Source organism: Rhizopus microsporus, assembly GCF_002708625.1.
Source record: "Rhizopus microsporus ATCC 52813 unplaced genomic scaffold scaffold_9, whole genome shotgun sequence".
Taxonomy (NCBI): Eukaryota; Fungi; Mucoromycota; class Mucoromycetes; order Mucorales; family Rhizopodaceae; genus Rhizopus; species Rhizopus microsporus.
In genome coordinates, this window is record NW_019671924.1 from 259499 (window position 1) to 281414 (window position 21916).

At 38.4% G+C, this 21916-nt stretch overlaps 12 protein-coding genes across 12 annotated transcripts in view; 8 read left to right on the forward strand and 4 right to left on the reverse strand.

Annotated features, from left to right (window-relative positions):
• The first annotated feature begins 3598 nt into the window (after positions 1-3598).
• Positions 3599-3900, forward strand: RHIMIDRAFT_283821 (uncharacterized protein). Its single transcript, XM_023613158.1, has one exon. The coding sequence runs from the start codon at positions 3630-3632 to the stop codon at positions 3801-3803; it is 174 nt and encodes a 57-aa protein (XP_023465756.1). The 5' UTR covers positions 3599-3629; the 3' UTR covers positions 3804-3900.
• On the forward strand, positions 3856-4242 carry RHIMIDRAFT_139488 (uncharacterized protein). The gene has a single exon (XM_023605671.1). The coding sequence runs from the start codon at positions 3954-3956 to the stop codon at positions 4167-4169; it is 216 nt and encodes a 71-aa protein (XP_023465757.1). The 5' UTR covers positions 3856-3953; the 3' UTR covers positions 4170-4242.
• A 526-nt stretch (positions 4243-4768) lies between these two features.
• RHIMIDRAFT_237866 (cytochrome c1, component of the mitochondrial respiratory chain) lies at positions 4769-6015 on the forward strand (the record flags this gene model as incomplete). The annotated part of the gene is made up of 7 exons (XM_023608837.1): positions 4769-4837; positions 4903-4938; positions 4986-5146; positions 5206-5389; positions 5445-5558; positions 5610-5950; positions 6003-6015. 7 exons carry the CDS (start codon positions 4769-4771, stop codon positions 6013-6015), a joined length of 918 nt encoding a protein of 305 aa, XP_023465758.1.
• Positions 6016-6108: 93 nt separating this feature from the next.
• RHIMIDRAFT_202982 (SAICAR synthase-like protein) lies at positions 6109-7673 on the reverse strand (the record flags this gene model as incomplete). Its single annotated transcript, XM_023606652.1, has 6 exons — positions 6109-6415; positions 6466-6710; positions 6758-6913; positions 6960-7106; positions 7159-7314; positions 7368-7673. 6 exons carry the CDS (start codon positions 7671-7673, stop codon positions 6109-6111), a joined length of 1317 nt encoding a protein of 438 aa, XP_023465759.1.
• A 554-nt stretch (positions 7674-8227) lies between these two features.
• RHIMIDRAFT_215711 (antioxidant, AhpC/TSA family) lies at positions 8228-9242 on the reverse strand. Its single transcript, XM_023607293.1, has 5 exons — positions 9220-9242; positions 9135-9155; positions 9018-9082; positions 8906-8970; positions 8228-8853 (listed from the first exon to the last, which is right to left on the reverse strand). Exons 1-5 carry the CDS (start codon positions 9220-9222, stop codon positions 8498-8500), a joined length of 510 nt encoding a protein of 169 aa, XP_023465760.1. The 5' UTR covers positions 9223-9242; the 3' UTR covers positions 8228-8497.
• A 1048-nt stretch (positions 9243-10290) lies between these two features.
• Positions 10291-10761, forward strand: RHIMIDRAFT_237869 (uncharacterized protein; the record flags this gene model as incomplete). Its single annotated transcript, XM_023608838.1, has 1 exon — positions 10291-10761. The coding sequence occupies one exon, from the start codon at positions 10291-10293 to the stop codon at positions 10759-10761; it is 471 nt and encodes a 156-aa protein (XP_023465761.1).
• A 713-nt stretch (positions 10762-11474) lies between these two features.
• On the forward strand, positions 11475-13057 carry RHIMIDRAFT_139525 (DUF185-domain-containing protein). The gene is made up of 3 exons (XM_023605672.1): positions 11475-11955; positions 12009-12326; positions 12395-13057. The coding sequence occupies exons 1-3, from the start codon at positions 11581-11583 to the stop codon at positions 12950-12952; spliced, it is 1251 nt and encodes a 416-aa protein (XP_023465762.1). The 5' UTR covers positions 11475-11580; the 3' UTR covers positions 12953-13057.
• A 40-nt stretch (positions 13058-13097) lies between these two features.
• RHIMIDRAFT_251855 (putative acyl-CoA dehydrogenase short-branched chain precursor) lies at positions 13098-14773 on the forward strand (the record flags this gene model as incomplete). Its single annotated transcript, XM_023610892.1, has 8 exons — positions 13098-13171; positions 13233-13330; positions 13386-13486; positions 13558-13633; positions 13689-13735; positions 13792-14033; positions 14088-14172; positions 14228-14773. The coding sequence occupies 8 exons, from the start codon at positions 13098-13100 to the stop codon at positions 14771-14773; spliced, it is 1269 nt and encodes a 422-aa protein (XP_023465763.1).
• A 50-nt stretch (positions 14774-14823) lies between these two features.
• RHIMIDRAFT_237872 (NGG1p interacting factor 3) lies at positions 14824-15906 on the reverse strand (the record flags this gene model as incomplete). Its single annotated transcript, XM_023608839.1, has 6 exons — positions 14824-14972; positions 15018-15176; positions 15231-15407; positions 15458-15611; positions 15665-15756; positions 15813-15906. 6 exons carry the CDS (start codon positions 15904-15906, stop codon positions 14824-14826), a joined length of 825 nt encoding a protein of 274 aa, XP_023465764.1.
• A 70-nt stretch (positions 15907-15976) lies between these two features.
• On the forward strand, positions 15977-17175 carry RHIMIDRAFT_313585 (uncharacterized protein). Its single transcript, XM_023614871.1, has 2 exons — positions 15977-16341; positions 16398-17175. Exons 1-2 carry the CDS (start codon positions 16028-16030, stop codon positions 17050-17052), a joined length of 969 nt encoding a protein of 322 aa, XP_023465765.1. The 5' UTR covers positions 15977-16027; the 3' UTR covers positions 17053-17175.
• A 1253-nt stretch (positions 17176-18428) lies between these two features.
• On the forward strand, positions 18429-20721 carry RHIMIDRAFT_237874 (uncharacterized protein; the record flags this gene model as incomplete). The annotated part of the gene is made up of 5 exons (XM_023608840.1): positions 18429-18981; positions 19044-19387; positions 19443-19584; positions 19654-19973; positions 20041-20721. 5 exons carry the CDS (start codon positions 18429-18431, stop codon positions 20719-20721), a joined length of 2040 nt encoding a protein of 679 aa, XP_023465766.1.
• Positions 20722-20847: 126 nt separating this feature from the next.
• The window catches only part of RHIMIDRAFT_313587 (uncharacterized protein), a gene marked incomplete at its 3' end in the record, with an annotated part of 1419 nt that continues 350 nt past the window's right edge, over positions 20848-21916 (reverse strand). The window contains exons 2-3 of the mRNA XM_023614872.1: positions 21796-21909; positions 20848-21735 (exon numbers count right to left, since the gene is read on the reverse strand). Of these exons, the coding sequence (XP_023465767.1) occupies positions 20848-21735; positions 21796-21909 (1002 nt within the window). The remainder of the gene's footprint in view (positions 21736-21795; positions 21910-21916) is intronic.

Sequence of the window (21916 nt, forward strand, 5' to 3'; positions counted from 1 at the left end):
AAAAAACAATAAGAAAATAACCACGTAAAGGAGAACAAGTTAAGCACCATGTGCTTCATTTAAAGAAACCAACCTTCTTCTTTTGGCCACCACGACAGCCTTGTCATTGTTGATTTCAATATGTAAACCTTCTATCTTTCTTTCCCCCTCTGAATAGAGGGAGGAAAGAGCCAAGAGTCAGTAACACCACAACGGCTTTTCTTCATCGACTCTTCTCTGTACAGAAGACAACAGCTTTGTTTACAAACTTGAGATACTTGTTACTTACATATTGAACGTCTTTGCCCTGCTCTCACGCAGGGCACACAATCATTTGAAGCTTGTTACAAACATTTTTTTGCTTGAGTTTGTAATAATAGTAAAAGGTGCTTGCGTCCTCTTCAGTATCAAAATGCGGATGGCAAAGTCTACAAGAAGTGAAAAACAACGTGTTAGAAGCTACCTTGATTTACATTAAATATTGACATTGTACTTACGACTAATAAACACGCTGTTTAAACACATGAAGCGGTTTAATAATCGAGCACTTGTTTATGATATTGCATTCTTCTTCATCTATTTTTCCATAAAAACTTTTATTATATAAGAAAGCATGAGTAGCTGCTTTTTGCAGTTCATTCACGTATTAAGTCGACAGCTTGCGAATTACATTGTTTATTGAAAAGAAAAGAGTATTATTAAAGACGCGTTTGAGTTTTATAAGGAAGATTGAATGTTGTCAGCATGATTTGACGTGGTCAATGTGATTATTTTGTCATTATTATACTAGTAATTACTATTGCTACTGTTATTATAAGTTACTCTTATCAGATGCGGTAGATGAATGTAAAATGTATGCTCTACTGTCATATATAGAATATTATAATGATTCATATCAGGCACATCAAATAGGTTGATTTCAATTTCTACTCAAGAAAACTGCGTCAATCAAGGACAAGTCCATCGAGTTCTTCCATTCTTCTCACTTAATTAATATTCCCAAGACATACTTGTTCTTTTTACATATTAGTTTATAACCACATCCTTTCCTTCTTTCGATTATTTACTACTTTAACTTCCCAAAGCATCATAAAATTTAAAAACTCAAAAACAGTTTATGCCTGATCATATCATCACTTTCATAAATCTGAAGCACGGTTCCATATGTTTAAAAAAAGAAGCAGAGCTTCGCCATAAAAATATCCTCTTAGTACTTACATGCAATACTGAAATCCTTGAAGCAAGACTGAATGGATAGGAATTGACTGTAGGCTGACAATTCTTCTTCAAAATTGCGCTCAGTCTTAAACTCATAATCATCCACAGCAATAGATTTACGGTTGTCTAAGAAGCGGGAGACAGTGCCAAGAGTACGAGCAGACAGAGCTTCGTCATAACAAAAGTACACTAGATCCAACACAAAGTCTTTTGGAAGCACTGTGATTGTAATTCTCATTTTCATTATCAATATCAAGAAATGTGAATTGAATCTCTGTAGCAGACGTGAAATCTGTAACTCAATGATCGGCTACCTTTTTGTCCAATCGAATATCGCTGTCACGATTTCTGAGACTGAAATTATAAGCACAAGTCGTGTATGATTTATGCGTTTGTCGAATTCATTTGCCATCTTGTTTGAAGTTGGAGTGGAAACAGAGAACATAATGTCAAACATGCTCAGGTTGTAATGGGTAGAGCGACTACAAATCAATATATACAATGCTTAGCTTTAGCAAAATGATTTTTTTATATTGGTGTAGGCCTGCCTAATGATAAAAGTAGCATCTCAAATTTAAGCTAATCATCTAAGAAGTTACACAAAACTCGAATAGCTCACTGCACTTGATAAGATATTCAAATAGACATTTGAAAAAATGTAGAATTTGATAACAAAAAACATTACAGCTCGGAAGAAATGACTTTGCAGAAACCATCTAAAGATTTTCCAAGTTCAACGCGTTTTCTTTCAATTATTTCTGCCGCTTCTGTGGTGGATATGTCGTATTCAGAAGCAGTCTTCTTCACTTTATCATAAATCATTTTTCTCCTACTGAAGTACCTTGACTCTGTTCGGTTTCTTCGCCAAGAAGTTCCTTGGGTCTGCTCTAGGGACTGTACTGCCGGCTGGCCTGGCAAGCCAAGTTCGTACTCTCTCCAAACATCAGTCACTGTCTTGAGATGCCTGCATAACTTGTATGTTGGTTCGGCAGTTGTATTAGAACCGCTACGTGTAGGCGTGCTTGGTATGTTCTGTGCTTGTAAGACTGATGTGGATGGCTGTTGTTGTTGTTGCTGCTGCTCTGGTATTACATGCCGATATGGTGAAAGGTGTAAAGGCTGCTGTAGTGTCTGCATTATATGATCCAATTTGGAATTGACTTCCGCTGCGTGTTGGTCAAACAGTTGCCTTAGTTGTTCAAATCCATTTTTAACCATTTCTATCAGTTGAGGTATTGATTCCTCCAGTTGATTTGATGGATGATCTTCGTTGGGAGTATCTGCAACACTATCCTCAAGAGTTTTTCTCTTGCGTTTCAATCGGGTATAATTAAGTGTTTTCAGGAATGCTTTTAACACACCTCCACGGGGATGATGTTCATGATTAATTTTTAAGGCCCTTTGTTGCCTGTATAAATCAACAACTGATTTGATATGCGAGTCGATCGTAGATTTTCCAATAGAAGCAGCTGTGCCATTAGCATCTTTTTTGCCAGTCATATTTCCTTTCGGAAGTATTTCTTCTCGAAGATATAGAACAAGCTTTCGTTCAGACACAAGAGCACCATCAGCGAATTGCTTTTCACTGCACCATTTCTACTAAATTATATTTAGACAATGGATCATTAAGTATCTTACTCCAAATTTACCAGCCATCTATCTTGTCTTTGTTTGTAGGCTTTATCAGTGTTGGGAGATCTTTCTTGTCTACTAATTGCTACAACTTCTTGCATTTCAGGATTAATAGCAGGAAATAATGTAGCTTTGTTTGGAAAATCCCGTAACACTCACTTAAATCACCCTAGACATTTTTGACTGGATAAGATAATGATGACGCTAGTATTCTTTTTTCGAATCAGAATAGAATAAGGTACTTACACGTGCAAAGAGCCAAAGCAACTGGCTATTTAATGGTGCTGGTTAAAGCACTCTATTAAATGCAGCATTCCTTGATCTAATATCACAGTTATTATTAACATAATCTGCAGGCATTGATCGAATGTTCAATGCTGCATTGACGTCTCGGTTCCAGACCTATCATTGGATGGAGCTGACAGTATTAAATAGAATAATCAGTACTCAGCTAGTTGTAACTAAGTAAAAGTAATTTACTAAGTTTCCACCATGAGCATTGCCAGCTGAACACTGTCTACAGAGTCTCAACGGGTATACAATGGGAACATAGCTTATTTTGTAAGTGATTAGGTTAGAACATAAACTTTAAGCGTTCAAAGTTTGGCAGGTATACCTATTTACATTTTATCGGGACAGGAGCTGGATCGAGTAATAATGCGATTCTCATCATTTACACACCATTTAGCACGATTTTTCACTGTACTCCGTTTAATTATCTTTTTTCTAGAAATTCAACCCAAATGTTCAACCAGAAACTGCTACATTTTCAACAGGAGTTTTCAGTGCAGACGGATTTCATGGCTCGCTTTACCCAAATGTACCTTATTCATGATAAGTTCATGCATTGGTCTGCTGTCTACCAGCCACAAATTTTCACCAATATGGAAACGAACAACAATATTGAGAGTTGGCACAACCAATTGAAGATAAACTACTTACAATGGAAGAGAAATAGAAGACTGGATCGATAAATATTTATCTTGGTTGATTATGTTCATACCAATTTTATGCACAATACCGCAAGGATGTCTGCTAATATCGGACATATGAGCTCAAAGACTAGAGGGGCAAGAAAGAGAATGATTGCAGCAGAAGAGATCAATGAACTGTAATTAGAAGGTATGGTACAGAAAGTGTATATCGATGAAGAAGTTTGTTATATTGTCAAGTCTTTCACGACGGAAGTTGTATACGATATATCAACTGAGCAAGTAGTAATGACTGCATGTAACTGTATAGGCTTTCAACGAAATAGGCGTGTCTGTAAGCATATGTATTTGGCTTATCGTTTCGATAAAAGCTGTGTAGTTTACAGCCAAGTTAGATTGTCACGATAGTAATAAGAGAAATGCTACAGTGTACTTATGACATTATCTAGAAATTGACTCTAGCTTGAGAATTCATATCATGGATAATATTTATCCAGAATACTGTGTAGAATAATCATATCGAAGCAGTTACTGAAAGCTCTAATGTGCTTCAATCAGAAGTACCATCTGAAGCTGGAGGTAGAACGGATGAGCTGTTGACAAGCTTTAGAAAGTCGTATACATTTAGCTTTTGAAAATAACAACAGACTGTTGCAAATATATAATGAGTCAAGACAGTCGTTGTCAGCTAATGAAGAGATGCAGCTTCCACTAAATATAAATATGCAAACACAAAGATAAAGTATAAAATAAAAAACAATTATTCTTTTAGAAGCCATACAAGTCGGCCATCTCAAATTTTAAATTTCAGAAAGGGCGGTACCCAAGCCATTATTTTACGTCACCTAAGCAATTTGTTCTCCGCTTATTCGAATCTGCGTGGATGAAGGCGGGGGGCTGTCAGGACATGACCAAACATTTTTTTTTCTTCTGTTAGGCCTTTCCTTTAGAAAAGAAAAAAGTTATTTTTTCTTCAAAAACATAACCCCCCTACTCTATTCTTAAAAATGTTTTCTCGGCTCGCAACACAATCAGCAAAGCACTCTGTGCGCTCATTCGTCAAGCCTACCATTCAGGTACGTAACATCACTATACACAACAGATTATTTAAGCGATTGAAATTGACTTTTATACATGATAGGCTCGATTCGCTTCTACAAAGCCTACTGTCAGCTCTGTAAGTGCTATTAGAATAGAGAAAGACAACGTATAACCTTGTAATAGAACCCTATGCAATTTGGACTTGTGACAGCTGCTATCGTTGGTGCCACAGCCTCTGCTTACATGTACGCCGACGCTTCTGCCAACATGGCTGACGAAGGTCTTCATGCTCCTCACTATCCTTGGCCTCACAGCGGTCCTCTTTCTACTTTTGATCACGCTGCGTAAATATAGAATTGGATTACACACAGTGTCACTCTTTATCTCACACAATGTATTATAGCATTCGTCGTGGTTACCAAGTTTACAGAGAAGTTTGTTCAGCCTGTCACTCTCTTGACCGTATTGCCTGGAGAAACTTAGTTGGTGTCTCTCACACCGAAGCTGAAGTAAAGGCTATGGCTGAAGAATTTGAATATCAAGATGGACCTGATGAAAACGGTGAAATGTTTACTAGACCAGGCAAGGTATATTGTAAACATCTTGATGTAGAAAAAAAGAGAAACTGATTAGACTTTGTAGCTCTCTGATTACATGCCTAAACCTTACCCTAATGATGAAGCTGCCCGTGCTGGTAATGCTGGTGCTTTGCCCCCAGATCTCTCCTTGATCACCAAGGCTCGTCACGGTGGTGAGGTAAAGGACATAATGAAACGATATGGAAGGATGATAGTAATGTATGTATAGGACTATGTCTTCTCCCTTCTTACAGGTTACATGGATCCTCCTGGAGGTATTGAAGTTCGTGAAGGTTTGAACTACAACCCTTACTTCCCTGGTGGAGCTATTGCTATGGCCCGTGTTCTTTTCGACGGTGTCGTTGAATATGAAGATGGTACCCCTGCTACTACTTCCCAAATGGCCAAGGATGTCTGTACTTTCCTCGCTTGGGCTGCTGAGCCAGAACACGATGAACGTAAGAAGATGGGTATGAAGGCCGTCATCATCTTGGCTGGTTTGACTGCCTTGTCTGTCTGGTTGAAGCGCTTCAAGTGGGCACCTATCAAGTCTAGAAAGATTGTTTACAAGTAAGTGTTAATGTAAATTGTATGAACCAAACTAACTCTTTTTTTGCCTTAGCCCTCCCAAATAAGAAAAAGAACGAATAAAGAATGGAAAACTCGTTTTGAATTTGTACACAAACTATTACAGTCTCGTTTATTATAAAGAATATACAATGCCTTTTTTATCTAAAAAAATGCCTTGACCTTGATTTCAGTTTATATTCATGTGGTATATCTTCGTTATGTTCCAGCACAGCACGGGCCATAAATTCTAGAAAACGTTGGCCATATTGAGTAGGCCTGACGGCGGAGATAGCGGTCTTGTCCTGGACCGTCATGGATTTGTAAACATGCTCTGATTTTTTCTTGAGATCATATGGTGTCAGGATATCAATAATACCAAGGGAGTACAGAACAGGTAAGGGCTGATCTTGTTCATTTGTTGCTTGGAGACAGCCTTCATCAGAGTAAAATACACAGTTACGACGTCTGTATAAAATAGTTAATATATACTCAAAATGTTGTCAAGGCATACTTACTCTTGAGCCTCTTCTGGTAATTGTGAAGCGTCTAGTTTATTTGGATTGGCTTCAGCAATAGCCCTACGAACCACCTGTGCTTTACTCGTTCTACGTCTCATCTGAGTGATCCTTCGTTGGATGGATTTTGTATGAGGCTGGAAGGTCTGTAGGGTTGCATCACGGATGTTGTCCTTGTTACCTCTGAGCATATCATGGATACCCACTAATAAGCTATAGTCCATGATATTGAGTTGAGACAGTAACTATCGTATGATTAATACACTTGTATTTATTTGGTATGGTCACTTACTGTCACATCTCGAACGAGTTGACTGATGAACAGTTTTCTCTTTTGTGGACCCAATTGGAGCTTTCGTTCCCTCTTTTCCCAGTTCAAGTCTTTCATGACCGCATAAGGGTTCTTGCGTATTTCTTCTTCTGGTAAGAATCGACCTAGAGTGGAACCCTAAGGAAATATTAGTAAACAATAAAGAGTCGATTATCGTGTTTACCTTCAAATCGTAGGTTTCATGAATATCTTTGTTTGGAGGAAAGACGTTGCTCATGACAACAAAATGAATCTTTCTTCCATGAGGAAGTTTAATTCTATGTAAGCCATAGTGTCGACACAGGAGAGTACTTGGATTATCACAGATATGCTTTTTAAACATAGTTTAGTCGTCTTGAAATGCTTACTTAAATATTGCTTACATGATAATATTCCTTTAGTATGCTTCTCATAAATTTATGTTCAGTATAATGAATCGTCTTGATAATAAAACGATAATCCTTTGAGTAATAAAAGAAACTTCCACTTTTACCAGGTGATCCAAGTTCACTCAGGATATATTTACTCGTTAATGAAATCTATTTTTATATTAGAACGCCATACAAGCAATGATGATTTTATAAAAAGTTACCAAATAATCCGCAGGATCAACTCCAAACTTTTCTCTTAAGTGACGAAACACCCAAGGAGCATAGTCTTTGAATTTGAAGTCGTATTTTGCACCTGGAGTCAATTCATCACCAATGACGTCAAAGGCTAGTTTATGGGCTGCAGTAAAGTCTTGATCCGTTAGTTCTCTATCTATCTTGGCCGTCACTCGGCTGACGGCAATACGGATGCCGGTTAACATATTATACATCAAGACATAGTTACGGTGCCCCTCTGATATGCGTGTTCCCATCAGCACTTTATCTTCATCATCTTGCCGCTGAGGCATTCGGGATAACCGTCTAAATGCTTTCCTTCTTGCATTCAATTCCTTTTGAAACTCTTCCGACCGTTTTATTAAATTCATTCTCTCTTTATCAGCCATCATTTGCCGAGCAGATTTTTTTAGCGTATGACCAGTCGTGTGATGCCTGGTGAGTGAGTTCAAGCTAGGACTGTGTGATAAGATGGGTTCATCATGACTGGATGAAATAGTAGAGTGCCTCTTGAGAAGAACGTCTTGTAATGATTCGTCTTGTATTGAGTCGGGTGGAGTAGGAATTGGTATATCCACAGTATAGGCCGTACGTTTGTTGCCCTCAGGTAAAGGTGCTGACAGCGAAGTAGGGTATATCTCATTATGAGGCTCGAGTTTGTATATCTCGTCATTTTCTGTATTATGCGCTGTAACGAGGGACATTCTATTGTTGTATTGATAAAAGAGAAAAAGTAGAAAAAGAGAAAAGAGCAGAAACAAATAAATATAAAATCAAAGTTACACACTGCTCAGCCTTTTTATGTATAATGCGTACTTATTTTTAGAAAAAACTCAATTTTATAAGCAACAATTGTTTTACTTTTAATGTTATTAGGGTTGCCATGGAAACTCCTTCTTATTTCATTTCATGTTTGATAGATCATACTTTCATATAATATTGGCAACAAAAAAGAGTGGCAGTAACAGCTTTGGTAACTAAAAGTGGCTACAGATGCTTGGACATTATTGGTGACATTGTTATTCTTTTTATCTCGCTCTTGCTAATCCTTTTTAATAAAAAAGCATTACTAAAACATAATGAAATAGATACGCATGAATGATTTATTAACCAATGATTATAACTTTGCCAAAACTGCTTCAGCTCCAGAAGCCTTGACACCAGGGGCATCTTCAACACCAACATACTTTATGACCAAATCATCTATAATAATAGCAAAACGTTTGGATCGGATGCCCATACCTGCCTTGGTCAAATCTTGAGTGAGGCCTAAGGCCTTGGAGAATTCAGCACTACCATCACCGGCCATGATGATTTTATCACCGGCCTTATAAGCCTTGGCGAATGCGTTCATGACAAATCCGTCCGAGACAGAGATGCAAATAACTTCATTAACACCTTTAGCTTTAAGTGCTTCATAAGCATTTAAAAAGCCAGGAACATGAGTCTCGGAGCAAGTGGGTGTAAATGGGCCTAGATGACACATGTTGATATCAATAAGGAATAGTAGGTACTAATGGTGTACCTGGAATAGCAAAAATGACAGCTTTTTTGCCCTTTAATTGCTCATGGATCTTGAAAGGGACAGGTCTAATGACAAGTGAGTATCAAGGCCAAAACAAATATGATATAATTACCTAGGACATGCTGTGATGTCTTCATTTGGGTTATAAGGCACATAATGAAGAGTAGCATCAGGGATCTTTTCAAAAAGCATAAGCAAAGATAAAAAGAGAATACTACGAGATACTTACAATATCGCCTATGTGAATGGACTAAAGTCATGTATAAATTTATTACTACAAATCATTGTCGCGTATATACTTTTTATATGCTTACCATTTTGTTTTATTAAAAAGTGGAAAGAAAAGGGTATTTTTTACAAGATGATCAAAGTGGTATAATTTTCACACAAAAACACAACATAAGCTACTTTCTTTGCAAACCAAATTCATTGGCTGGCAAAAAAGATTCTTTCTCCGATACTCGTTTCTTTTTTACTGCTTTCCTTGGGCCATACATCGCGGAGTGGTATGGTTAGATTACTGTAGGATGTAAACGGTGAGTACACAGAGCACAGGAAAGCAAAGAGGAAAGAAGAAAAATAAACATAATTACAGTAGGGTCTCGCTTCTGTCATAACCCTCGGTAGGTAGGAGTAGCATTCCAAAATCGAGGCTATTCCAGAATACAGTTCATATTCCGACAAAGTACACTGAAATAAGCAGCCATACGTCGATTTTTCTCATAGAATGGTATTCCAGAATTGGCAAATTGTGATTGCGTCTATCATCTCCTTCAATCAAATGCATTGTCATCTATGGATTTATTACAATATATGGTGATTCGCTTTCGGTAGAGCCATTGTTGTTAGATATATCCTTGCTATTAATGCTGGAGCTCTCATGGTTGCTTGATATCTCATACGCATGACGATAAATGCGTGCGAAGGGATTGAACTGGGCAAGCATACCTGAGAGGTTTCTTATAATCTCTTGGCCCATATTTTCATTCCGTGCACTCATATCCTCTGCCCTCCATGCGCTCAGGAAGTCTATTTTTCCAAATTGACGAACCGCTCCAACTACTCTGCAGTTGATACCAGCGATTAGCCGCATTATCTTTGGGCCTCGCGACGATCTATCCACCTTGGGATCACAGGTGTCAGCGCCTGATGTATTTAACAGCATCCCCTCTTGGATACCCTCATATGCTCATTGGGCAATCCCAAACCCTACACGGAAATCCAATACGGCACCTGTTCCAATTGTCAAGGTATCTCCTGGTCAGCTCCGTTTCTTATGGCACAAAGACTTCGATTTGCTAACACAACCATGTCATCCGCCTTTGGCTCTGCTTCGTTTGCTGCTTCTTCGACCTCAGTACTGGCAAACTTTTTGGTCCCGGACTATGCCTCCAAAGGTCTTCACACCATGGTTTCGCCTGTTACATGGCTATATTCCTACGGCTGCTTTACATCATGCCTGGAATCCCAGCGTGACCGTCTCTCCAATGTGCAGACTCTGCCAACAAGACGTTGAAACACACCACCGCCTCTTTGTGGGCTGCCTTCTCAAACTCAACTTCTGGTTCTTCATTTTCGAGGGATATTCTCTGCGGGACAAGTTCCTTGTTGCAGATGAAATATGGTCTGTGCTCACTTCTTTTGTCCTGGTAGACGAACAAACCATAGTCGATACGGACATTCTTTGTTTCTTTGGTGCGACTATTGCAACAATCTGGAAATACCACTGGCGTTGCATATTCGATGGCACTCTGTGGTGTACAATTGTAGTCGTCAACAGTTTCAAATTGAAACATAGCAGATTCTTGTCGACATTACCTTTTGAACAGAAGTTATCTTCCTCTATAGACACATAATCAATTTTAAAAAAATTGCTAAATAAAGTCCACACTTTATATATATGTATGTAAATAGAGTGATTTATATTCAAACAAGGATCGGACGAAGAAGTTAATCCACCCAAAAGATCATCTAAGATTGTGTAGCCTTTTGTGTTGAGAACCATAAGATTGTTCCGGTGTTGATAGAGTTCTCTGGTGGCGCAAACCACAACGCAAGCCAGGCAAAAGAAGAAAAGGACACTCAGAAGTTTTACAGCAACATCGCTCAAGTGACTAGCTCTATTGACTTTTGCAGCCAAGAAAGCGTTCTTTTTGTGGTCAGATTGGTTAGTAAGTATATGTATTAAATGGAAAAAATTTACAAGGTTATAACTTACATAACCTACATATTTTAATATTTAGATCTGACCATTTTTTTTTTTTGAATCAACTGTAAGCATCAATGGAGTTATTGCCAAAAAGACCAATTGTGTGGTAAAATGCCCCATCACTGCTTCCAGAGTGAAGGACTTTGTCACTGGCTTACCTTCTCTTTTTAATTGGATGGCCTCGGTCATTCAATCAGCCAAAAACTTCAAGAAACTCTAGTTTGTCGCTTTCTGTTTCTTTTTCATGCTCTTTTCTATCTTCTCTTGTGTTTAGCTTAATTTTAATTTTAAACTATTATCAAATTGTAAAATAAGTCACATTTTCTGCCTTTCTTTCACTCAACTGACTGATGCTGTTGATCTCATTTGACTTCAAAAAATAGTAATCAACTCAATTGTAAAGTCCGACTTTTTTTTTCTTCAAGAGAAAGTGAGAAATAGAACGCCTGTATTCAGTTGATACCATATGTACAGTAGAACAATCTTATACCACAGCAGCCAACCATTTAGGCAAATAAAACGATATTACGGTTTCTTTACTCCATTCTTTATACACAAGAAAAATACTGTAGAAGAATATGAATCATATAGTCTAAAGACCAGCCAAGACACTAAATCTCACATACTGCCTCCTGTGCGTACAAAGATGCTCGTCAGAGACTTTATTGATGACTCACTTTACAACCCACAATATGGCTTTTTCTCAAAGAAACCAGCTTGGGTGACCAGTTCAAAAGAATACAAAAAGGATGAAGATTATGTCGATTCGATGAGTAGTTTTGCTCGAACGCATGGAGCAGCTCATCCTCATTATGGGCATTCTCACACTGAACTATTTCAAGTAAGCATCTTATTTTTTATATATACACACAAAGACAAACTTGTATATATTAGCCTTGGTTTGGACGTGCAGTTGCAAAGTATATGGTAACAGAGTACAAATTGACTCTATATCCACATAGAGATCTCGTCATTTATGAAATGAACGGAGGCAATGGACGACTGATGCCTTATATCCTTGATTACATACGACAATATGAACCCTCTGTCTATCAAAGAACTCAATATAACCTGATCGAACCCACGTTTATGTCTACCGCTCGCGAGCCCTTGCCCCAGCATGACTGCCCCATCGCACGGTTTGACCAAAGCATCTTTGATTGGAATAGGGTAGTGACTGAGCAGTGCTTTGTATTAGGCTTAGAAGTGATGGTAACTAACGGACACACAAAAAAGGACACATTTGCGCTTAAATAATTGATATTGTATGTGCAACATAGACACGGCTTGGGCATGACATGATTCAATCCAGAGACAACACGCAGTATCAGGGCCTTGTCTGTATCGACAGTCAGGGTCATCATCATCAATTGTTTGAACCCGTCGGCAACGATCCATTGATCAACCGATACCTGACGTTTAGAAAGAAATTGAAGACACCTAGTTCAGATCGGGCCTGGCGCCAGTTTCGGCTGTCTCTAGCTAATTCATATGAATTTATACCTACCAGACTATTTCAACTGCTAGATATCTTGAGGACATACTTTCCTGGACATCGACTCATCCTTACAGACTACTCTCACTTGCCTTATACCATCGAAGGTATCAATGCGCCCATGGTACAGACTTGTTACAAAGACCGAATGGTGCGGTGTAAAACGTTCAGACTACCTCCTGGCTGGTACGATATCATGTTTCCAATCAATTTTGAACTTGTCAAAGAAATGTACTTGCTCATGTCCCATAAGAATGTCAAGCTTTTATCGTATGAAGACTTTGTCGAACGTTATGAAAGGACAAAAAAGCGCTCGTCTAATGTCAAGATTCTCCTTACGTGACGTGTGTGAGAAGGGTGGGAATCTTTTTAAAATTTGATGGTGCACATTGTACATAATGTAACCGTGGGAAAGCAGTAAATAAGTTACATATAAAAAGGACTTATCCTTTAAACCAAATAAATAAACACCCTTTCTTTCATCTATCATGTTTAAGCTTGCTCAGCGTCTTCCTCAACTTGCTGCCCGTACTCAACCTGTCGCACGTCAGGCCTTGAAGCGGTAACCTATAATATGATTTCTGTTTTAAACGCCCCTACTTATTCATATTTTTTTTTCGTAGCAATTATGCTGCTTTGACATTCTCTTCTCCTTCTATTCATGAGGCTCCTACCTCTTTGCAATCCTTCACTGAAGAAGAACTCATGTTGAAGGATACAGGTAAATGAGAATATGTGCTCTTTTATTATTATTTCTCTAATCTTTATCCAAATAGTTTCCAGATTTGCTCGTGAAGTTGTTCAACCTAAAGTACAGGAAATGGATGAAGCTGAGGTGATGAATAAAGACATCATTCAAGCCATGTTTGATAACGGCGTAAGTAAAAAAAAAAACAAAAAACAAAAAAAAACACGTCTATTAAAATAATACTAACATGTGAACTCTAGTTGATGGGTCTTGAAACAGAAAGTGAATATGGAGGTGCTGAATGTTCTTTTACTGCTGCCATTTTAGCAGTTGAAGGTATGTGATAACTTTTCATGTGTGTACATAGCCCCCTTATTTCTTTTGTCTTTAGAACTTGCCAAGGTTGACCCTTCCATTAGTGCACTGTGTGACATTCACGTAAAGATAAATAATACATTTATAGTTAATTAATCAAACTAACTTTTTTCACGTAGAATACTTTAACCAACACTGTTATCCGTAAATGGGCTTCTAAGGAACTCAAGGAAAAATACCTCACACGTCTTGCCACTGACACCGTGGGTAGTTTCTGTATTTCAGAAGCAGGTGCTGGATCAGATGCATTTGCTCTTCAAACTCGTGCTGAAGATAAAGGCGACCACTATGTATTGAATGGTGGAAAGATGTGGATCAGTAACTCTGCAGAAGCTGGTATTTTCGTTATCTTTGCCAATGTGTAAGTATTTGAACTATATGCAACAAGTTTACTAAACTTTATTTTTTAAAAAAGCGACCCTTCCAAGGGATACAAGGGTATCACTGCGTTCATCGTCGAAAAGGAATGGGGTGTCGAAATTGCAAAGAAGGAAAAGAAGGTAAAGCAATGAGAAAAGGAGTGTGAACAATAGCTAATATCATCTTCAAAAAAAGTTGGGTATCCGCTCTTCTTCTACATGCGTCTTGAATTTTGACGATGTCAAGATTCCCAAGGAAAACGTGCTCGGTAAGGTCGGTGATGGTTACAAATACGCCATCGATTCTTTGAACGAAGGTCGTATCGGTATTGCTGCTCAAATGATTGGTTGTGCCCAAGGAGCTTACGATATCGCTTTACCCTACATGATGGAACGTAAGCAATTTGGTCAACCCATCGGTACCTTCCAAGCTATGCAACACCAATTTGCTGAAGTCGCTGTTGAAATCGAAGCCGCCAAGCTGCTGACATACAACGCTGCTAGATTAAAGGAAGAAGGTAAACCATTTGTCATGGAAGCTGCCATGGCCAAGTGGAAGGCTGCCAAGGTTGCTGAAAAGGCTTCCTCTTATGCTGTTGAATGGATGGGAGGTAATGGTTTCGTCCGTGAAACTGGTGTTGAAAAGTTCTATCGTGATGCCAAGATTGGTTCTATCTATGAAGGAACCAACAACATTCAACTTCAAACCATTGCAAAGATCATCAGCACCAAGTATAAATAAGTAAATAAACAAATAGAAACCATCTTGTGTACAGTTGAACTTTATTATTATCATACAACTTGAAGTGGGTCCTTATCAGCTTGAGACACGACAACTTCAATGGGTTCACCAGACTCTGATGTTTCATTGACCAATTGCTTTTCTAAAGCAGGCTTTAAGACAGCAGAGAGATATCCTCTTTCTGTATTGGTATGTTCACCTATATTATATTAGATATTAAGTTGATGTAAGCTTGTTTTCTTACATAAAATAACACTTGTATTTCTATATAAAGCAGCCAATACATCATGATGTCCCATTTCACCTGTGAAATAAAGGTCGGCTTTAACTGAATTCAAAACAGAAGAGCCTGATCCAGCACAGATGGCTACTGTCTCGATCAGCTTGTTCTTATCCATCGTAGCTAATCTAACTATGTATGCATTTAGCTAATATCACACATAACCTTGTTCATTACCATAGGGCAATCCAATCAGCTTCTTGACGCGATCAACAATTTCGGACAATGAAGTAGGCTCGCTAAAAGTGAAAAGTCGACCAGAACCAGATCCTTCTTGTCCCTCAGGTGGATTATCAGCTGGTGTAATGGGTTCAACACGACCTTTTCCTAATCCACTTGCTAGCCAGTCGTTGACTTGGCAAAAAGTTACTTTCATATGAAATAAGGATGTTGTTCCGCGTTACCTCCGTTGATGCAATTGTCACAAGCTGTATGAGGAGAATAGATACCGACACCAGAAGCAATGGCTTTCAAGATCATAGCTTGTTGAGGATCCTCTGAAGTTAATCTCTTGAAGCCTCTAAAGATAGGAGGATGATATGATACAATAGTGCCAAACTAAAACATGTTGAGTTTTATACAAATATGCGCGTCACTTATTTTGCATTTACTTTGGGATCAGCAAGTGCTTCTTCAAGTACTTGTGGAGTCAAGTCAATAGTCAAAAGAACCTTGTTTTGCTTTGGTGAAGGAAAAGGAGGTTCTATGGCATGAATGTTAGACGAAGCAAAAAAGGTCATGTCGAAATCAAGTCATTACCTACTAAAACACCTACGTTGTCCCACGAGGTTTCAGCAAGTTCTAAAGGAGCAATTGCTCTCATACAACGAGTTACTTTGGATAGCAAGGACATGGCGAGTTATTATCAAGTTGTTGACTCGGCAGGAAAAAAAAGCAAAAAAAAAAGAAAATGGCTGAGATTGAGAGAGCTTATAAAAAGGGAGAATGTCTTTATCAGAGTTCCACACAGTATCATGAAGACTCGAGTTATTACTAACGGAGATAGCTTACTTGGATTTGCTACTGCATATAAGTTTTTAACTGAAGATAAGGAGTACAAGTATCGTATTCTCTGTTGTGAACGTCAAGGCTTAGATGAACTTGCACTACTCGGAGCTGATGTGGTTGAGGTGGACTATATGAACGAAATTGAAGTCTGTCGTTTGCTGAGAGATACGTGCTATGTTATGCTCGTACCCGAATTCTCCAAGCCACGTAGAGAAGAAGCTGAGTCGGTTATGAGATGTGCTCAAAAGGAGCATGTTGATTACATGACCTTATTCTCAGTGTAAATCTTAGAACATGAAAGAAAGGGATATAACAAAATGACCCTTTATTCTTTAGTATTGGTGTTGATGCTGTAAAAAAAGAAGATAATCGTCTGGAAGAGCTCAAGGACTATCGGTATCTCGAAGATCTTATTCCAAAGTACTTTAGCAAGGACAATTACTGCATCATGCGTCTGCCTTTGTTCCATCAGTTCTTTTTCTACATGGGTCCATTAATGGAAGATGAAAACAAGATCCGTTTACCTGTTTCTGAACATGCCCAATGGTGTGCCATTGACATGGAAGACGCTTTGGATGCCATAGTTCAACTCTCAAACGTCGTCAAGGGCAAAAAGAACAAGACGTTGTTTAACTTTACACCATCGCAACATAACTACGATGTCAAGGACGTAGTAAGTGCCGCCAACAAAGCGCTTGATCGTGACATGACGTTTGAAAAGTCGAGTCGTTCGAGTATGCGTGGCTATTTGAAAGATTTACGTGATGATAACCGCTTTAGAGAAAGACCGTCCGAAAGTCATGGTATGTTTCCTCTGGGACGGTATCTGAACGAAACCAACATCAACACCATACTTGATTATTGGGAATTATCTGAAGCTAAGCACACAGATGTTATTAGTCAGGATCTGGAAGATGCCATTGGACGTAGTCCGACAAGTCTAAAGGACTTCTTTCATCATAACCGTGAGCAATTCAAGCGACTTCGTTGATACTTTGAATTATTCTTTGAATACTCGAATAAAGTCACCATTTCACATAATCTAATAGCTTATAAGCAGTATGCACATTTTCTTATATTTTCTTTGAAGTCATATACGATCACTAAATCTTACCAACATGTATAATATTACCAATGTTACTATAACGACATAAATCTATTGATTACAGTTACTATTTTAAAGCAAATGAAATTACAAAGGAGTAGAAAAAAATTGTCAGTTAAACAACGTGCAACCAACAGCATGCCATCGATATATCTTCGTAATTGTTCTCAACTTCGAGTATACTGTGAAGGGTAATGGTCAAGTCCTATATCACCTATCAGAAGGCCAAGATCGTGATAAGCGTATCTCGATGACAACATGGAAAATTTCTAGCAGTTCATATCGAGAATACCTCACGGAAGCAAATGATCACCAATAGTCTATTTGAACTTTATTTGCCTTAGTCTATTTGTATATACTATTGAATTGACAGCAAGAGTGCATTTTTTATAGCCATCATGTGTTCAATGAGGTCATATAACATACCGATCTCTTGTTTCTCATTGAAACTGAGATCTTTTGAAAGGCGTTGATATTTTTGCTGAATGGCTATAGCTTTTTTTGTCCAACAAACAAAATGTCATATAGTAACAATCAATGAATACAAACAAAATAAAAAAGGGGGAGTCCTCATGACCTTTAAGCTCTCCCCCATTATGGTATCGCGTAAAAAGCTTATTTACTAGACTAAAAACTTGAAAGAACTGTTCTGGCCCCTCTCTCTCTCTTCTTGGAATTCATACTATACACGGCCTTTAAGCTAAATCCATTCATCATGCGCGATCTCTCTTTCACATAACAAATAAGGGATCTTTGCTACTATTGATTCAGTTTTAAACAATCTTTCCGACATTCGAATCGATCGTGAAACTTTTTATCAGCCAGTCCTAATAGACTAGAGTAGTATACATGTGTCACAAGTCAATCTATGAGCAAATGGTCAGACTCAGTCTTTGATGTAAAGTCCGTTGTGTAATGAACTGAAAAAGCTTATTTCGCTGTCTGTTGAACAATGAACAAAAGGAGACGCGCACTTATAAACCGAGTAGAGCCACTATAGCAACTCATCCCTCTTCGTTCACCCTTTGTAAACAGTCCACAAAATAAAGTCTTTTTTTTAAAAAAACGATTCCAAATAAAGCTTTCAAAGATGAATCCCGATCAAACTGCTTGAAAAATTCTGTACTAAAAAAGTAATTTACTCAAAAAGGAAAATGTGACGCTATGCTCACTTTATGAAGGCATTATATAATAAGGAAAAGGGCCATTGCTTCCCTTCCCTTTTTTTATGCCTTTTTTCTTTATTATTATTTGACTAAATCATGAGCTTAACCTGTCAATCACCTACTCAGCATTGGAGCAGTGAAAATGAATTGATCATCTCTTGCTCAACCAACAGTGACAACGATTCGATATCACACAAACATTGTCCACCGCAGGAATTCATGAATGTATTATACGCAAAGAGATATCATATGAATCCAACCACTGGACCTCATCATCAACAACATAAAGATGTATTGAAGCCTATCAGCAGCCATGAACTCAACCGCTTGTTGAACACAGCCATCCCATTAATTATCGATGTCCGCGCGATCACGCATTTCTCAGCACATCACATCAAATCAGCCATCAATCTGACAATGCCTTCCATCCTACTAAAGCGTGCATCTTACACACTTGATAAAGTGGCACAGTCTTTGGCCAGTAATAGCGACGCGGATCATTTCAGACAATGGCCATCGACATCACATATCATCTTTTATGATCATGCCTCTGTTTCAACTACTGATTCTGGTAACTCGGCCACTGCTATCCTCTTGGCTCTAAAGTTCAAAAATGCAAACTATCAAGGCCAATTAAACTATTTGAAAGGTATACAACTGTGTTTGTAATGGCTTCATATGTCTTATGATTATTTTATATATATATAAAAGACGGATTCAGTCAATTTCAAAGACTTTATCCAGATCAATGCAAACAAAACCAGGCAGCTAATAATAATAATAAGCCAACAGTCGAGACACCCTTTTTTGTCAACATACGTCAAAACATTGAGCTACCGCAGGGTCAAATTCAAGAGCGCTTTACTATCCGTATCCCTTATGGCAAAAGACTTGATCATGGAGTTATCCATCTATCTGCTTCACCCACACATCATCCTAGATATGGGTTAGGTGGAAGCTCAGTGGACACACAAGGAAACTTTGAGTTACCCATATGGCTAAAGAGAATTATGGATAAAGATAATGGACCTAAAAGGCTAGCAGAAGCGTACGAGGTATACAAAACATAGTCTTGGGTTGCGAAACACTAATATGACATCATTACAAAAGCAATTAGAACGTACTGAGCAGAAGCGACTTTCCTTTGTCTTGGAGTATCATTCATCTCACAAATCAACTGAGTTCCCGCTGAGCATTGCCTCAGCTATCGAAAAGGGAACATTGAACCGATACAATAACATTTGGCCTTATGGTAAAGTATTGTTTTGAATTATAAAATACATACGTAATGTATAAACAAAAGGAATTCACATTTCATTAGAATATTCTAGGGTAAAGCTGCTCGATAAGAAAGATGACTATATTAATGCGAGCTATATACAATATGCAGTCAGAAAGAATGATGCATTGTTACGTTCTGTGACACCACTGTCTAGGATGGATCAGGATCTTATTCAGTCTGGAATCATTAGTCAGGATGCATTAGAGACAATGCGAAACCCAGACGTGCTGGACAAGAACAGGAAATACATTGCTACTCAAGGACCATTGCCTACCACATTTGATGACTTTTGGAAAATGATTTGGGATGAAAGCTCATATGTCATTGTTATGCTTACCAATGAGGAAGAATTAAACAAAGTAAAAAAAAAAAAAATGGATATATTGCTCATTATCCCTAGTTTCATTGACCCTTTTTTCGTGTTAGATCAAATGTCATCGGTATTGGCCGTCAACTGTGGGTGCATCACAAAATTATGGATCGATCACTGTCACGATGATATCTGAACAGGCACAGCCAGTTATGAATATGAATGATAAACGAGAACGGAGTGAAGAAGATCTTATTATCATTCGTAAATTTCATCTCAAACATCGATCCTCCTTGCTCCAAGATCGTACTGTTACCCACTTACAGTACACTGGATGGTCAGACTTTGGTGTCCCAGATCACCCCATTGGTCTACTACAATTGATTCACACTGCTGATGAGGCATACAAGATAGAGCATCAAGAAAAGGGCCCTATGACCGTGCATTGTTCAGCAGGATGTGGTCGAACTGGCACCTTTTGTGTCGTGGATACGATCATTCAACGACTATGGCATGAGAGGGATGTCTATACGAACACGATGACTGATAAAGTACAGGAGGCTGTCAGTCGGTTTAGGGAACAGAGAATGAGTGTAGTACAGACCCAGAGACAATATGTATTTTGTTATGAAGCTATTCTCTGGTGGTTGCTTGGTTACGGACATTTACCTACAACTCCTAATTCTCCACGCGGTTCATTTTACTTGGATGAAGATGGCGCTTTGGCGGACGGAGAAGATAATAATGATGATGTAAATTCAGTAAATGGTATTGTACATACTTTTAAAGGCTTGTAAAATAAAAGATTGTATGTAATAAACAAGAATCTCCTTTTTTTTTTAATTTTTAGTTCTATACAAAGAGAAAAAGAGAGAGAGAAATATACAAGTGAAGAGATATAAATAAAAAAAATAGGGGAATATTTAAATAAGAGGAGCCGAAAGGTTCAACTTGATGATGCGTCTTTTTGGGACCTTGTTTGTCTTTACATGACTATAGCTTTTTATAGCATAAGGTAAGCTTCGGTAGGTAAAATGGGGAATCACTTCAGTTAAAGGAGATAAGGTATAATGGACTGAGGCAAGTTTAAATAACTTAGAGACCATCTGATTTTCATTCGGTCTCAGGATCAAGTCATCAAACACTACAGGCGATGCTTCGTCATTGTTATTGTAGATTGGACTGACCAATGCTTCCTTTGCATACCACGGCGCATCGGCATCGTCTGCATATATGTCGACAAGTGTGGTTGCACTAGATAGGATGTCAGATTGTGTATCCAAATAATGACAGCTGAATGGATGCGACGTCGTTAGGTTGAATTTCATGTTTTCTGGCCAGCAGCAATCATAAGAATCAACAGACAAAGGCGTATCTACGCTACTGACTGAAGGTGATGGTGGGTATTCAAGATCTGGAAGGCTATTGCAGCTTGACGAATACATTGACATGGCAGTAGTCGGTCGCTTTTGTTCTTCTTTTTGTAAATAACGTAAACTAAGGTTGTGCACCATCATTGGCAGTTCATCTTGTAGCATGTTTCTCAATTGCTTTTCAATCTCACGCTGAAGGTAACCACGCAACATGGGGATGTTATCAAATGTCGAGCTCACATCTACGCTCTCCAGAGGATCGTTTTTGAACACAAGAGTGATACCTTTGGTTTTGTGGACAACCAAGACAATAATGCCTCTCAGTTTCAATTGACTGATACGTAGCACCATGGGTACGACCAGTGGTTTATCTGCTGCCAGGATACCGGGACGACAGTAGCGAGGAAGTTGTGTCGGTTTGTTATGCATAGGATTAGCCTAGCATTGTATGCATTAATTTAAAAAAGGGAGAGAGAAAGTATACATGTATATATATACCTGAACTTTTGTTTGTATCTCAATATAAGCATCACCAGCATAGTTTAGTTTGAATATGCCACGGAATTTGTCATTGCTTAATTCACCAATTTCTAGTATTTCTAGTTCAGGTGGCTAGAGT